Source organism: Melospiza georgiana, chromosome 3 (assembly GCF_028018845.1).
Source record: "Melospiza georgiana isolate bMelGeo1 chromosome 3, bMelGeo1.pri, whole genome shotgun sequence".
Classification (NCBI taxonomy): domain Eukaryota; kingdom Metazoa; phylum Chordata; class Aves; order Passeriformes; family Passerellidae; genus Melospiza; species Melospiza georgiana.
Window position 1 is genome coordinate 37,747,950 of NC_080432.1, and position 15,567 is coordinate 37,763,516.

General features: G+C 39.5%; 1 protein-coding gene across 1 annotated transcript in view; it reads left to right on the plus strand.

The window, feature by feature from the left end:
• The window catches only part of MTA3 (metastasis associated 1 family member 3), a 167,606-nt gene extending 154,513 nt beyond the window's left edge, over positions 1–13,093 (plus strand). Inside the window, exon 20 of the mRNA XM_058020133.1 lies at positions 12,454–13,093. Within this exon, the coding sequence (XP_057876116.1) occupies positions 12,454–12,609 (156 nt within the window). The 3' untranslated portion in view covers positions 12,610–13,093. The remainder of the gene's footprint in view (positions 1–12,453) is intronic.
• The last annotated feature ends 2,474 nt before the right edge of the window (positions 13,094–15,567 follow it).

The following is a 15,567-nucleotide window of genomic DNA, read 5'->3' on the forward strand; positions in this document are numbered from 1 at the left end:
GTTAGAATAGCACATGGAAGGAGAAAGCTCGAAATACGTACCAGTGGAAAAGAAAAATCTCCAAACCCTAAAGCTGAACAATAAGGACCCTCTGTAGAATAGCAATACTATGATTTAGCAAAACATGGAACAGCCACAATTTCCAGATTAAAGAAGAAAAGTTATTTGTTGGATGTCAGGATGATGAATAGATTGGTTTTGCATTGCATCAACACTGCTTTTATTTTCAGTATGTTGCAGCATTGAATCAACATGTTACAGTTGCTGAATGCAACTCCATAGAAAAAAAGGCTTGTTAGGTCAGTAGCAAGAACAGTAATTCATTATCAGTGACACTTTCAATTATTACAATGACTAGGTGCCCTGAAAACATATTTTCCAAAAGCTTGTTTCCACCCTGTACTTTGAAGAGATGTTGAAAACTCTCCTGTTGACTGTTCCAGCTGTGGATTTCTCTGTCCTGGTACATGCAAATTGCCTCAGGCCTGCTTCAGGGTTCCACTACTGAAAGAATAGAGGCAGCAAAGTCAGCAGCAAACAGCTTGTGTAGAAGTGAGATCATATCATATCAGAGATCACAGCAAAACCGTTGGAAAGGACCTCTGGAGGACATCTGGTCAAATCCCTACTCCAAGAGGGACAAATTTGAAAACTTTCTTGGGACACTGTTTGGTGGGGTTTGCACAGGAACTTGCTTTAGGAAGAGGTACATGATCAGGTTTTGCTTGATTTAGCACCAGGTAGATGATCTGCTGCTTTTTGATTGTTTGCACAGGCATTCTGAGTCTGGATGTGTGAGGTGTATCTGGGTAAGACAAAGTGACTTGTGTCAGGAGTGTGTTGCAGGAACATCTTTGTTCTGATTTCCTGATTTACTTCTATGAATGATTCTGCCATGCAGAAGAGGGACTGTTAAAGGGAAGATCAAGAGGACAAAGGGGCAAAGCTGGTTGTCACTGTGCTTTCATGACTGTGCTTAGTTTCACAGCTGGGTATAGTGAGTAATAGCTGACAAGAAAGTGCAAACAGGAACAGGGAGTGTTGAGCCTTGGCATGGTCATGGATCAACATGTTATACAAGTGCATTGTTTGAAACTGCTGGGAAGATGGACAGGGATATTGCTGGGTACTGACTGGCAGCCTGTGCCAAATAGTGGCTATGAAACCCTCAGGTGAGATCCAGGGAAGCATTGCTATGCAGGCACCCACCCCGGATGAGGAATGGATGAGAAGGACGGGGACACAGAGTGAAACTGTTGGTTCTGAGCCACTGAACAGAGCCTGACCCTGGGTCTGGATGCAGTGGGGTGCTGTGCTGCCCCAGGCAAGACTGAGCCAACCTGCTTGGGTGGTAGCTGGGGTTAGTCTTGGTTGGTGTGTATTACAGCGACCTGAGTGGGTCGCTGAGGGTGAGAGAGAGACGGTGAATCTTGTTTCTGTGATCAGAAGGCTGGATTTATTGATCTATGATATATAATACATTATGACTATACTAAATAGAATAAAGAGAGAAGTTACAGAGGCTTGCTAAGCTAAGAATAGAAAGAAAGAATCTATAACAAAGTTGTGTCCAGGGACTCTATCCCTAGCTTGCACTTTGTGATTGGCCCTTAATTATAAACATAGGAACATGAGCCAATCAGGTGCATCCTATTGCATTCCACGGCAGCTGATAACAATTGTTTACATTCTCTTCTGAGGCCTCTGCCTTCCAGAAGACGCTGAAATCTGAAAGAAAGGATTTCTTTGAAAAAATGTCTGCGACAGGTGTGTGCATGAGTGAAGGGCTTTTTCAGCCAAAGCTCATCCCTTGCTTGCTTCCCTCAATAAGTTGAGCTTAGCACTGTCACATTGCCTGGTGTTCCCTTTCTGCAACTCAAATACATCTGAGTCTCAGGATGACAAGGAGTCCAGATGCCACTGGCTCACATGCAGTCAGGCTCAGGAGCTGGAAAGTGCTATTTGGCTCCAAATCTATCATCTCAGATGCTGGGACTGTTTCTCCCTGGAGGTTTGCCTTTGCTGCAAATACTGGTCCCTCTTAACAGTTTAAAACACCTGAAATGTCAGAGGATTCCATGTCATCAGTTTTGCTTTGGTTAACTTTATGAAGCTGTGTGGCACAGAAAATAACAGCAAATGAAAACAGTGCTGGATTCTCTCTGTTCAGTGTCTGGCTACAAAAAATACCACAAGAGGGAATTTCATATTGCAGTGCTACTGCTTTATACAGAAAGGAAGGGACTCATTCCACATAAAAATGAAGGGCTTAAGGAGCTCAGATGTGGCTCTGAACAAGTGCAGGGAATGAAATTCACCATAAAACCCTAATGGACTTTAATAATGATATTTAAAAAGCTTCTCCCTTTAAAGCATTGAGCCTGACTCTAATGTCAGGATGCCAGCCTAACACAGATTTTATTCAGTTGAAAGAAGACCAGATTAGCCTTTTGTAGCAATATGGCATAACTCTTCCTTCTGGAATTCTTAAATTAAAATTGAAGCTGTATGATAATTCTGAATATATCTACCATAAGGCTCTCTGATAACAATTACTGGTGATCTGCTACCACTTTTTGAAGCCTATCAAGGTACTAATTTTATGGCAGCCCCTTAAGGCAGAAATCCTTATTTAAAAAAGAAAAAAGAAATAAAAAAGCAGAGTTAAATTATTTTTCCATGACTGTTTGAAGAAGAACACATTGAGATTTGAAGCTCTTCTTACCACTCCCAGCCAGTAAGTGCATTTATTTAGATCCAGAATAAGCAGGTGAAGCTAATTATTTTCCCCGTATTGCTGGTGGTTTTTGTGGTAGTGCTTTCAGCTGCACAATTGTTGCCTGCTCTATGACAGCTTGGAAATTTTAAATTACTCTTAACCTTGGCCAAATTCATAACTGATATAATTTGACATTGCTTCGTTTGAATTTGCAATGTTGACTGTCAGTAAAGCAAGAGATGACACATGATATCTAATGTTTCAGAAGGCAAGAAGAGTTCAACCATATGAAAAATTGAGATGATGTGATCTTTAAATGAGGCATGTAAGAATTCTCATTTAGTGACAGGTAAATACTGAGTTAATATCAGGTTAATCAATGCTAATGGAACTGAAATGCTGCTCTAGGAAAATCCTGTGAAACCCGAGCTGGATCTGCTAGTGATACCAATAAAAATGTACTCCCACATCTTTTCTGCATGATTCAAAGATGAGATCACACAATGTGATAAATGCTTCCTTAGAGAAACTGGTCTTGCTATTTAGCTGTTTTCTAGAGATTAGGTAATAATGGAAGCAATGGAATCAGACCTGCCTTCTCACTATCTGTTATTCAACAAGCAGTTTGTGCACTGTTCATTCTACTCTGGATATAAAGCATGGCCTATTTGGATTAAGAAGCTTGACTTGATTCTAGATTGTGATAGTCAAGTTGTGGAAACCTGAAATTTTTTTTCTGGTTACCAAGGCAAAATAAGAAGGCAGTTTCTGATCTTAGAATTTGAGTGTCAGTCTCGAGTGATCCCTTGACTTCAAACCACTCCTCCTCTTTTTTCTGCCAGTGCTCATCTGTTCACATATGCTCTTGCTTTATCATTCTGTCTTCTGCTTCGTACCTCAGGGCTCTTTTAATGCCTGTTCTCTGCTTCAACCACCCTTTCATTTTGTTTTTCAAGCATAGAACCGTAGAATGGTTTGGTTGGAAGGGATCTCAAAGACCATCCAGTTCCAACCCCCCTGCCATGGGCAGGGACACCTTCCACTGCACCAGGTTGCTTAAAGCCCTGCTCAACACTGCTTCCTCATTGAAAGTGCTGCTCAAAACTTCTTTATTATACCTTGGTTGTCATTTCATACTTTGGTTTCCTAAATAAAATTCTGAATTAATTGATGATAATTACAACACTTCTGTTGGCTTTCTGTGAGACAGATTTAGTTTTCTGCATCTGGATTTGTCAGGGAAAGATTGAATAGTGTTTAGGACAGAGACAATTGGATGGACTTCCTGTGCTTACAGTGGTGCCCTGGCCAGATTTTTATTTTTCTCTAGTTCTCCACTCTTCTAAAAAGATTTCCCAACTCCTATTAAATGAAACCTGACTCCCTCTGAGATTTGGACTCCAGATGCAATGACATTTCCACTCCTGCTCACCCTACCTACCATCAGCAATTTAGCTGAGGTCTCTGTGTCAGGAATTGAGTCATGCTAGGTCTCCTCTGCAATCATTAGGTGGAGAGAAGCAGTCTAAGGAGACAGGTCCACTTCTCCGTGGTGTGTACCACCCTATGGATGTGCTGCTGGCTCTCTTTAGTGACTGCAGTGTTGTTTGTGCTGATTAGACTCCAAGTCTGGGCAACTCAGCTTTCATCTGAGACCCTAATGTCACAGAAAATCAAACAGAGCATTAGCTGAACACATATCAAATTAAGTGGAGCCAATTCAACCTTCTGACATCACTTGCCTTGCCCCAAGTTTTATCTGCTGGGAAAGGACTATAAATGCTAAGCAAGGACTCCCTCATTCTTCTTTTTTTTCTTAACAGCTGGGCCATGATGCCTTACTGTACACAAATGGCACATGTATCCATGATCCCATATTGTATTCAAAACCCCAAAGCATCTTTTTAATTTAGTAAATTAAAACTCAGGAATAATTTTTGCATCTGGCATACAAGCACAATTCTGAAGTGGTTTTACTGCCATAATACTTGGAGAGACTGCAGTCTTTGTTCTACATTTCTTGCTGAACCCACATTTTCATCACAGGGGGCTCTCTAAATAGGTGTAGCTTTATTTTCCTCTTTTTTTTTTTTCTTTTTGTGTCTGTTTATGAATCCTTTAAAAGTAAGGCATAATGTTCAGACACATTGTTTGGGTATATAAAGGCAACTGAAGCAAGGAAGAAAGGATGACAATACCAAGTTTTTGTAATGCTTCCCCCAGTACCAATCAGAACAAAAAGAAGAAGAAGTAAGAAGAGGCAATGTGAGTAACAATAAACAAAGAGCAATACCTATTAGCACTTAATATTTCTTTGGATTGTGTTCCTTTCAGCAAGAAGCTTCAGTTTGAAGGTGATGCAGAAAATACCAAAGAAAACACCTTAAAAGCAGAAAAGAACCCCAGAACAAAGTTTTATGCCATATATCATCTTACATGGCCCAGGCATGCAATTTTGACAAGATTTATCATAATGAAAAGCTTTCATGGCAGTGACATGGAGGCTCAGAGTTTTGATATTTCATTCAACTGCTGGTGCAGATGAACCACTATAAATAACCAGCGCAATGTGATGACAGCAGGAGAAGTGAAACTCCCAGTTCTGTTCAGAGGCAATGGGAACAGATTAAAACTACAGAGAATTTCTTTGGAAACCCAAAGTTCTCTTTCCTGGTTGTACTGCACATGAAATGACAGACTAATCATCAGTAAGAAATCAGCAGCAATTCTGCTGAAGAGGTGTATGGTGCTTGATCTTTAGCTGTTCCTATAAAAGCCCAAGAGATGCACAAAGCAATTCCACTGCCAAGCACAAGGTCAAGAATTCCCAAAACTCCATAACATCCACTTGTTTATTCAATTGCTGCTGCCACTCTGGAGTTTTTCCTGGATTCATCATCATTGTCCTTGCTGTTGGTCCCAATCAATTGGTAAATTCAGCTGTTTTCTAGCCAAGAGTCTGTGAAGTGAGCTGCAGAGGAAGTGCAGTGAAATTTCAAGATGGGATATGTTTGTATGCAAATTATGAGTCACAGTGAGTGTGACACACCTCTTCAAACTGTTAAGAGAAGTGACTAATGATGAATTAGTTCAATAAAGCATTGCCATGGAATGTGAAACCTGGCTGTACTGTTTTTTTAGGTCTCCAACAAAACATCAGGTGCAATAAAACAATAAATCTTGTTCTTATTTTCATTCAGCCTCATCCAGTGAGAATTGGCCCAACATCAAGTGGTTCCCTTTATTTGAGGTACTACATCTGTAGCTCAGTGTTTGCTGTCAGCAAGTACAGGATAGTCTTTTGAGACCAGGAGAGCCATTTGGGAAAGCATTTAGGCATATGGCTTGTTTTGGAATACACTAAACCCCACAGGTTTCTGTCCAGTTCTTTCTACAAGTGGCACCAGCAGCTGCATCAGAGGGAGGAGCTCTGCAGCTAAGAAGCCAGGTAAGGGAGAAAGACTCCTTGCACTCCCTCTACAGGTGCACCAGGCCGTTCCCTGAGACAAAATGTTCAGTGTTGCAACGTATTTTTTTAATTTTTGCTGATTAAACCTATTTTATTTCCCCATTTACATATTTGCTTCCCTGGCAACCTTTCTAAACTGCTCACTTTATGCTTTGTTTCTCACGGTAGCAGACACCTTTTGCATGGATATGTTATTATCTCCAAGTGGTTCAATGTCACTATGGACAGGGACAAGAACTTCAGTTCTAGAGGAAGTCCAGCTATGCCTAGAAGCTGAAGCTATTTAGGAGAAATAAGTTTTACAGGCATATCTGTCCCTTATAAAGTAATATGTTCTTGCATATTGCTTTCAAGTATGTTGTCTCCTGGAATATCCCTTTTTTCTTCAGTTACAGACAAAATAAAAAAAAATATTCTTCATTTTCAAAGTACTTATCACAATATTTCTCTTAATTTCATCTGTGATGCGAAGAACTCTGTTTTTTATGATTATATATATCACAGCTGCTGAAAACCAGAAGAAACAGATGACTTGGAAATAGAAAAAAAATTAATTTGTTGATTTTTGTCGTGTAATGTGAATTAAGACCTCTGTTTTGAAGAAGGGAGTAAGAAAACAATGATTTCACCTTTACAAAACTTTTCTGTGGTTCTGTATGTTTGGAACCTCCAAACCTGTTAGCTTTGTAGTTTAACAGCTGTGAAAGGCAAGGGTCAGAGGTTCCTGGGCTTCTTCAGTGCTCGGTGCTCTTTGTTGTGCAATGACATGGGTGCAATTCCATGCTGTGCACTTAAGCTAGTTGGAGCTCAGAGTTCCTGCATGGATTTAATTCTTGAGATGTTTTTGAGATTCAGCAAAAGTAAATTGCACTAAGTTTGAGCTAGCAGCAGTACATTTGACGTAACAGCAACAGAAGGATTAGGCTGGATGGTTTCTCAGCATAATCCATGTCCAAAATACAGAGCAGCATTTGCCTTTCACAGCAAATTTCAGAATTGTTGCAGTTCTTTGCTAATCATCCAGCTTTGGATCATCCTGTAAAGGTTTATGAAGTTCAAGAGGATGGTTTCACCTGCACCAGTTCTGACTTTGAACTGCTTTTGTCTCATTATATTTTAGGTACAGCAATAATTACCACAGCACTTTATAAATTCCATGCATGCAGGAAAGTTACAGCTTACATAAGATTTCTTAAAAATGTTAAAAAACCCCCTTTTCCAGTTTACTCACAGCTCTTTTGGATAACATCAGGCTAGATTAGCCACATTTACAATCCAGCTGAAATGTGTGATTGGCAAGCCAAGATCTTATATGTAAAAATGCAACAGAAACTTCAGAACTGGGCTCAGCTGATATTTATATTTACTGCTCAACCATCGTGGGAATGGTTAATCTTGAGAAAAGTTTAGACACAAAATGAAATCTTTAATGGCAGAAGCATGCATACATGTGTTTATGGAACATTGAAATGCATCTATGGGATAGCACTTAGGGTATTTAGTAGCATTGTTGCCCTAAGATATTCTTAATATTCTTTTTTCTTCTTCCAATATTGCTGAATTAGAAGGAGGGGTGAAGAAATATATTACTCTGGAGTGTTGGGAAGAGCAAGTGTTAAGCCATGTATAAAACAGCTAATTTTTTAAAAGAGTGACCCTAATCAAGACAGGATGGTGCCACAGGCCCACGTGGCACCATCAATAAGATTAATTTTGTGCACATAAATCCCAGTGAGAGCTCTTGAATGTCAAATTCTTCTTAATTGAAATGTGTTTGGCTGGGAGAGAGAGATGGGGTGACACTGACCCAAGTGGCTTCTCTTAAGGTTTAAATTTTAACATATGTGTTGCAAACTTGTAATGCGTACAGGGATTAAACAGTAAAAATATAAATATCATAGAAAGCACATGGTAATCCAGTGGGTTTGGGCTCTTTATTAGGGTTTGTTTTCTTCATCTCAGCATGTGCCTGGGTGTGGGGGAAGACAGAGAGACAATCTTTCCTTTCCTACATTGAGAGCCCTCTGAAGGCAGAAGCACCACTCCTGGTCTGCAGCACAGCCCCAAGGAAGCTGTCCTGCCTTCCTGATGCTCTGGAAAGGCTGCCACTGCCAAGCAGTATGAAATTCATCCTGATTTTCTCCAAAAACTGCCTGCAGGCTTGCCAGCCGAGGTACTGGGGAGACGGCTTCATGAGCCTGCTTGGCTGCTAAATGAAAAAAATGAATTTTAGCTCCAATTTCGTTTATGTCGGTATGAAAGATACTGAAACTGGGATTTTGTTTGTTTGTTTATGTTTGTTTTTTTCTTAATTAAAGAACCTAATGAATTGGGGCAGAAGACATAGTGAGGTGCAAAAATAATACTTATGTCTTGCACTTTAATGGCATGGCTGATTTCTGATCACGTTTTATATTGAATATTTTATTTGGGGCAACATACAAATTGAGTAGCGCTGTTCCCAGTTGTGTGTGCTTTATGATTTGATACACACTTTTAATTACAATTTTTTTCCCTTTGATCATGCCAGCATAAACCCATGTGAACTTAACTCCAAGCCACATTGGGGGCTATGAACACAAAGAACATTGTCTCTGTTTTAATTTTGCATTTGAATTACTTCCCTGCCTTGAATTAATTTGTTTAGTTGATGAATTGGATAGATAAAGCTTTTTTTTTTTTTGATAACTAGACTTTGCAACCAACAGCTAATATTTATATTTTTTGGGGAAAAAACCTAACAAAAATCCCCCAACATGTTATGGATTGCTTGAAATTGTCACATATTTTTATTTTGATCACTTTCTTCTGCTGGACAACACAATATGGCAGATGTCTGATGTTTCTAGTTGTTTAGCTGCGTTTTGTCCTCCTGTGCTGGTGAGTAAAGTTAGGCTAGGTCTCAAATAATTTGTTTGCATGTATTTTGTGGAGATGGCAGAGAGAAGCTTCTGTTTTCCTTGGAGCTTTAGACATTGGAGGGTTTTTCATCTCAAGTTCTTTAGCCTGTGACATAGTTTCCTCTGTGACATTTGCAGCTCCTCTGACATCCCGTTTCAGAGCTTTATTTGCAGGAGACCACAAAGGAAGAGCTTATTGCAGGAAGAACTTTCTCAGCTGAATATCTCTAGAGAAGGAGAGCAATTCAGGAATGTGAATGAATTGCCTGCCTCTTCTGTTTAGGACCTGCCAGAAGATTTGGTCCTTTGCTGCACTTTGGGACTCTGTTCCTGGTGACAAAACACACCGAATAGTCGTGGCAGGGAGATACCATGGGAGCACAGGACACACAGCTGTGTTCAGCTGCATTTCAGCAGCAAATTGCTGTGTTCAGCTGCATTCAGCAGCAAACTGCCTCAGAGTGAGAGGTGGCTTTTTGGCCACATGACTGATTTAAGACTGTACATGGGTTTGGAGCCTGTGTGCTCCAAATGCAGAGTCTGACCACCTGCATGTCCTGGTTCGCTTTGCTGCACCCTCAGCCCCTCCTTTCCAAGCAGACTGTTGTTTTTATTAGGCTTTTGCTTGAGAAAGGAAACAGGATGATTGGACTGTGTATTGGCTGTATAGAACCATTTTTCTGTTCTTGTTCCATTATTACAACTGTTTACATTAATTGAAGCTTTAATAAAAGCCCAAGCAATTCACCCAGCAGGTGCTCTCTGAGGCTAGGCACAGTCTGAGATCATCACAGCTTTCACAGACAATCCTGCAGCTTTTTTATTTTTCCCTGCTGCTGTGTTTACTTTGTTCCCTACAGGTGCTCAGAGAGAAATAATTGTGTGTTTTCTTTCCCATTTACCTTGTTGGTGAAGGGACTGTACCCCCTTCTGATCGTTCCAGCACTTCTGTGGTCAGTCCCTCCCCAGACCATTGTGGTGAGAGCAGTGTAATGTGCTTTTCTAACTGCTGGCTCACTGATGGCTTGTTGTAGTCTACTTTCTCTGCCCTGCTATTCATTCCACTCATAATTCCATCAATTTTTCCAGCTCCCCTTTATAAATTAGATGTTGACTGAGGCAGACTTCTCAAACCCTTTTTTCTTCTGTCCTGTGAGACTTTGAGCACTAATCAGTGAAAAACATTTGACATGTGTTTTCTTTTTAAGTGCTCCTTTCTACCAGAGCATCCCACAATAGCCATTAGACAAAATACCATATTCTCTTTCCCTCCTTTTTGGGGGGAGGGAGAAACAAGAGTGAGGCATCGGCAGGTATCTGGAATTCTCAGAAAACAGAGTGGTCCCTAGGGCTCAAGACCTTTGCCAGCACTTGGCCACAGGGGTTTGCTTCCTCTTGAGCCCTACATTTCATTCTTTCTCTGCACAAAGGCTTCCTGAGGGTCTCTGAAGGATCTGGATCTGTGTGTGAGATTCCTGACCCTGTATATTGCAGCAAACTGTAGGGTGTCCCTGAGTCTGCATTCCCATCACTTACCAGACACCAGTCACTTTCTGGTTACCCTACATCAGTCTCAGAAAGCTCAGTGCCACCGTTTCAGTGTCCTTAATTATTTATCTATGTATTTAGCTGTGCTACCTTGTCCCTGGGGATATCAGCAGGCTCAGAGGATGTGCTTCAGCACTGAAGCTGCCAAACACTGGGAGATGGTAGGCAGGCACACTCTTGTGACTGTCCTGATACTGACAGCATATGAAATAATATGACTTAATGAAAATAATTATCCTCCTTTAATAGCATCTTCATACTGCAGTGAGACATGAAGATGGCTTTCTCAAAGATCAGGGTGACTTTTAGGACCAAAATCTTCATTTATGTGCATTTACTTCCATTAATTTTTCTAAAAGAAAAAAAAAGGAAAATGAGCACTAATGAGACTTTATAAGTCCCATGTACTGAAGGTTTGGTCTGCACACAGTTTTTCTCCTGGCACAAAAGGTCTTCCTGGGGATGATCTTTAAATCTTCTCCTTCATCTCACTTATTCCTGGTGAAACATTATTTGAATGAAATTGCACTGGTATAATTTAATTTCCTTCTCATCTTGTAATTAGTCTACAATAGTGCTGTGATTGCATCAATACTCAGAGGTGTGAATAAAGCAATTTTTCTATGCACAGGCAGGCTCTAAAACATATATTTCCCCTAACATTTAATATCATTGAAGACCCTGTTGGTGCTTTGAGAATATTAAAGGAAGCTAGATTAATTATTTTGCCTTTAACATAGTCCTACTCTCTTTCCTTGTATGCCATGAAAAAGGGCAGCTGATGTTAATAAAATCCTTCTATCTCAGCTTTTAAATTACTTATTTTTTCTTTTTCACTTCAAGTCCTGAATATGTGAAAAAGTTTTAGGTCCTCCAAACCAAATTCCAGTTAATGCCACTCTAAAGGAGCTGAGATTCTTCAGTGCTATAATAAATAAAAAAATATTATTGTAGTGGTAAAAGTGAGTGAAATAATCCAAATGTTACAAATATACCCTGAACTCTCTATTTTTCTGGTAAAAAAATATTTCTTTGGATCATGTTTTTACTTAGTGGGTTGTATGCAGGCAGAAGGGCTCATGAGAAATACATTTGCTGCACATCAAGGTTATGCTTGAGTGATGTATTTTGCATTCAGGGAGTATTTAAAAGTAGAGGTTATCTGAGTTGTGGCGTTGGTATAATACTTTGAGAGGAGCAGGTTTTTTTAAGAGAACTGACCATGTACTTAATTTATTCTTTTTTAAAGAATAATTGAGACTATTTTTGAACAAGCTAATTTGCATTCCTATCTCTTCCCCCAGGATTTATGCCCCATGAAACTTTTGCTTAATAGATATCCAATATTGTCTTCACAGTGTAAGGTTTAGCATGTTGGATGCAATACTGGAGATTTGAATATTTTTATCACGTATAACTATCCTTGTGGCAAATCTGTGCAGAGTTTTGAAATAAAAGAAATGCATTCTGATATACAACAGAATAATTTAATGGATAAGTTGTGTGGTTTCATGCAGGTTCTTTCAAATGTTTTTTAGGGTGATTTTTAATGATATGGGGGCTTTATTTCCTTTTCTTCTCATTTCTGACTGATACTGGTATGATTTCAGCTGCTGCTTGAGGCAGCATATGGATCTGTAGGTCTTTGCTCTCTGTAGGTCAAAGCTGCAGCTTTGCTTTCCATTTCTGTTGAATAAAATACTTTGAGAGGCCTGAGGTTCAGAGAAAAGTGCACAGCTACAGTGTAGGCTAGCTTTTGTTCACTTGTTTGTTTGTTCTCTGTTAAATTGCTTCGCTTTTTCCTTTTTCAAACACAGTTTTTGGTCTGGTGTGCCCACTCTGTGTCCTCGTGCTGCACTTTGTGGGCTGAGCGTTCACCCTGCACCACTGCTCTCCCACACGCCTCTGCTCTCCAGCTCCTCTGCTGCTCCACCTGGCAGTGCTCCCTGCAATGGAAATGGATAGCTGTCTGACACAAAGGAGAAGGGAATACTGTGTTTCAGTGAAGGTGGATTATTGAATGTATCGTGGTGTCACGAACTTGCCGTCTCTGATGCTGCGTTTTCGGAGCATATGGGAAAAGCAGCATAGCAACATAGCTGCTACTCCTAATTATATAGTATAAATGTCAAGCTTGTTCAAAATTCAAGGATTACACACTGCCAGAAGAAACTCTCTTCTGTAGACTGAAGCTTTTTGGCAAGAGGGTCTGAAGGAAGAAACACTAATCAGCCTATTTCTCAAACAGCAGGGAGATGGACAGAAAAGGGCATTTTTACAATGTCCCTGCCTAGGGACGAGATAATTTCTTGCTTTCAGCTCTAAAAAACTTCCAAGATACATAATGTTTCAACTATATTCAAATTTAAATATTAAGTTGAGAAAAGTTAACAAATACTGATTGCATGTTTAAGCATTAAAAATGTTGTAAAGTACATTCAAATTCACAGATGGGTGTAACCAGCTGACATTTTGGTTGCTGTAATGTAAAAAAAAAAGACATAAATTATTCTCTGAGCATTTAACAAATAGTTATAAATTACTGCTGGAAAGATCTAATAAATATTAATTTTACTATCACTCCCAATCAAACAACAATATACAATACTTGTAGGAATACCTGTAGTAAAAAGTTATCCAGGGATCTTATTAGACACAAACCAATGTGTTAGAAAGGAAACAGTCTCACCTCTGTTGCACAGGAAGGAATTGAAAGTGATGTTTATGCCAGTTATTTGGTCAATGTTTGGCAAAGCTGATCACCTGTTAAGTGGGGTCCCAGAGATCTCTTTTTGCTTCTTGTAGAATAGGTAATAAATGAAAAGACAGGTAAGTGTTTGTGTTAATCCATATTGATTCTAAACAGCTTTCAAGTTATTCAGAATCAGCTTAGTAATTTCCAAAGTGGTTGTTTTATAGTGACAAATCATATGGAAGCACTAAGAAACATGTTTGGTTTTTTTATTTAAAAACTCCAGATCATAGATGCTTTCATGTAGTGGTAACTAAAATAAATTACTTACAAAAACATTTTACAGAAAACCCTCCAGAATTTTAAGGGACTTAAATAATATTTTTCATTATATATAAATGGTTAGGGAAATTCCTACAAGACCTTTTAAATTTATTACCTAATATGGCTTGATTTAAAACCAGCAAAGGATATAAGTCAAATTTCTGGATTGGCCAAGTGGCAGAGAACACACATATGATGTATGTAGAATTGGCAAAGGCTCATCTTGATGAAGAGTGCTGTAAATTACTTTTGATAAAAAAATCAGCAAAGGAAGTGAAAAACCATTACTAGCAGAACAAGAACAATAAAACATTAATGCTCTGTGTAAAGATTGATGGATAGTTGAGAAGTTGATTTGTTAAAGTCACTGGCACCACAGGGCATGAGTTTATTAAGACTATGAAAGAGGCAGAGTAAAAAATGAGATCATACTTTAATTAACAGAAATGAAAAATAAACAGTAAAATGCTTGTAGGGTTTTGTAATGAAATTTTAGTTTGAGAGTAACTGTGTGAAAAAATCCTAAGAATTTGACCCCTTGAAAACCAACCTTCCCACTCTGATTTGTCTGAGAAGCTGAAGACACTTAATAATGAGTGGATATTTACGATAATTTAAATGTATTTCTGCTGGGTTTGACTGGGAGAAGTTAATTTTTTTCACAGTGGCCAGTATGGAGCTGTGTTTTGGGTTTGTGCCAAAGACAGTGCTGATAACGCAGGGATGTTTCCATTGCTCACAGAGCCAAGGCCTCTTCTGCTGCTCACCCCATCAACAAGGAGGTTGGGAGGGCACCAGGGGCTGGGAGAGGACACAGCCAGGACAGCTGATCCCAGGTGATCCAAGGGATATTCCATGAGACATCAGCTCAGCACATAAAGCTGGGCAAGAAGAAGGAAAGTGTGTCCACAGTGGCGGCATTTTGTCTTCCAAAGTAACCACTGTGCTGATGGAGCCCTGCTTTCCTGGAGATGGCTGAAGAGCTGCCTGCCCAGGGGAAAGGGTGAATTAATTCCTCATTTTGCTTTGCTTGCACATGGGGCTTCTGCTTTACCTATTAAACTGTCTTTATCTCTTTCACCTATTAAATTATCTCAACCTGTAATTTCCTCACCTTTCCAATTCTCTTCCCCATTCCACCAGGAGGAATTGAGCAAGCAACTGAGTGGTGCTTAATTGCTGACATGGTGTTAAACCATGACAAGAAGGAAATGGGTAGAAAATCAATGCATTTTCTTGCAACCACTTTTTTCTTTCTACAAGATTTGTCATTTTCATATACTAATGTGCATTACATGTAGTACCTTACAGGAATAAATAAATTCTCGGCTCCAGAGGGAGGAGCTATGACTGGTGCAAAGATATAGAGGAAAATTAGAGCCCCACATCTGGAAATTGGTGATTGCTATGGTCATGCCTTCACATCTATTTCTACACAGGTACCCTATAAATTGTGTTACCTCATTGAAGGTCCTGACCACCCCTCTGTAACACAAATTGCCAATAGCTTTATATGCTCAGGAAAGATGTAAAAGGCCCAACAATTCCAGTGAAAAAAATTGACTAAAAGTTAGGGATCAGTTGACTGGACCTTCATGGTCTCAAAACCAGCCATCATATGTTTGACACTAATTGTATTTGACATCCAAGCTGAAAATTCAGAGTAGAAAGCCCAAGGATCTCAGAGGCATAAAATATCTTCTATTTTGAGAGATGAGTCACACAGATAAGAAAGTACAGAGATGCTGGAGACTACATGTATTTCTGTGTACTGTTTCTACTGTTGATCTAGGATAGGAAACTTTCTTGATAAAAGTTCATGTACAAAATTATACCCTTGGAAGCTGCCAAACTGACAGTCTTCATTCCACTGGCAGAGGTAACATGCATTTCTTATTCTATCTAGCCAATATGC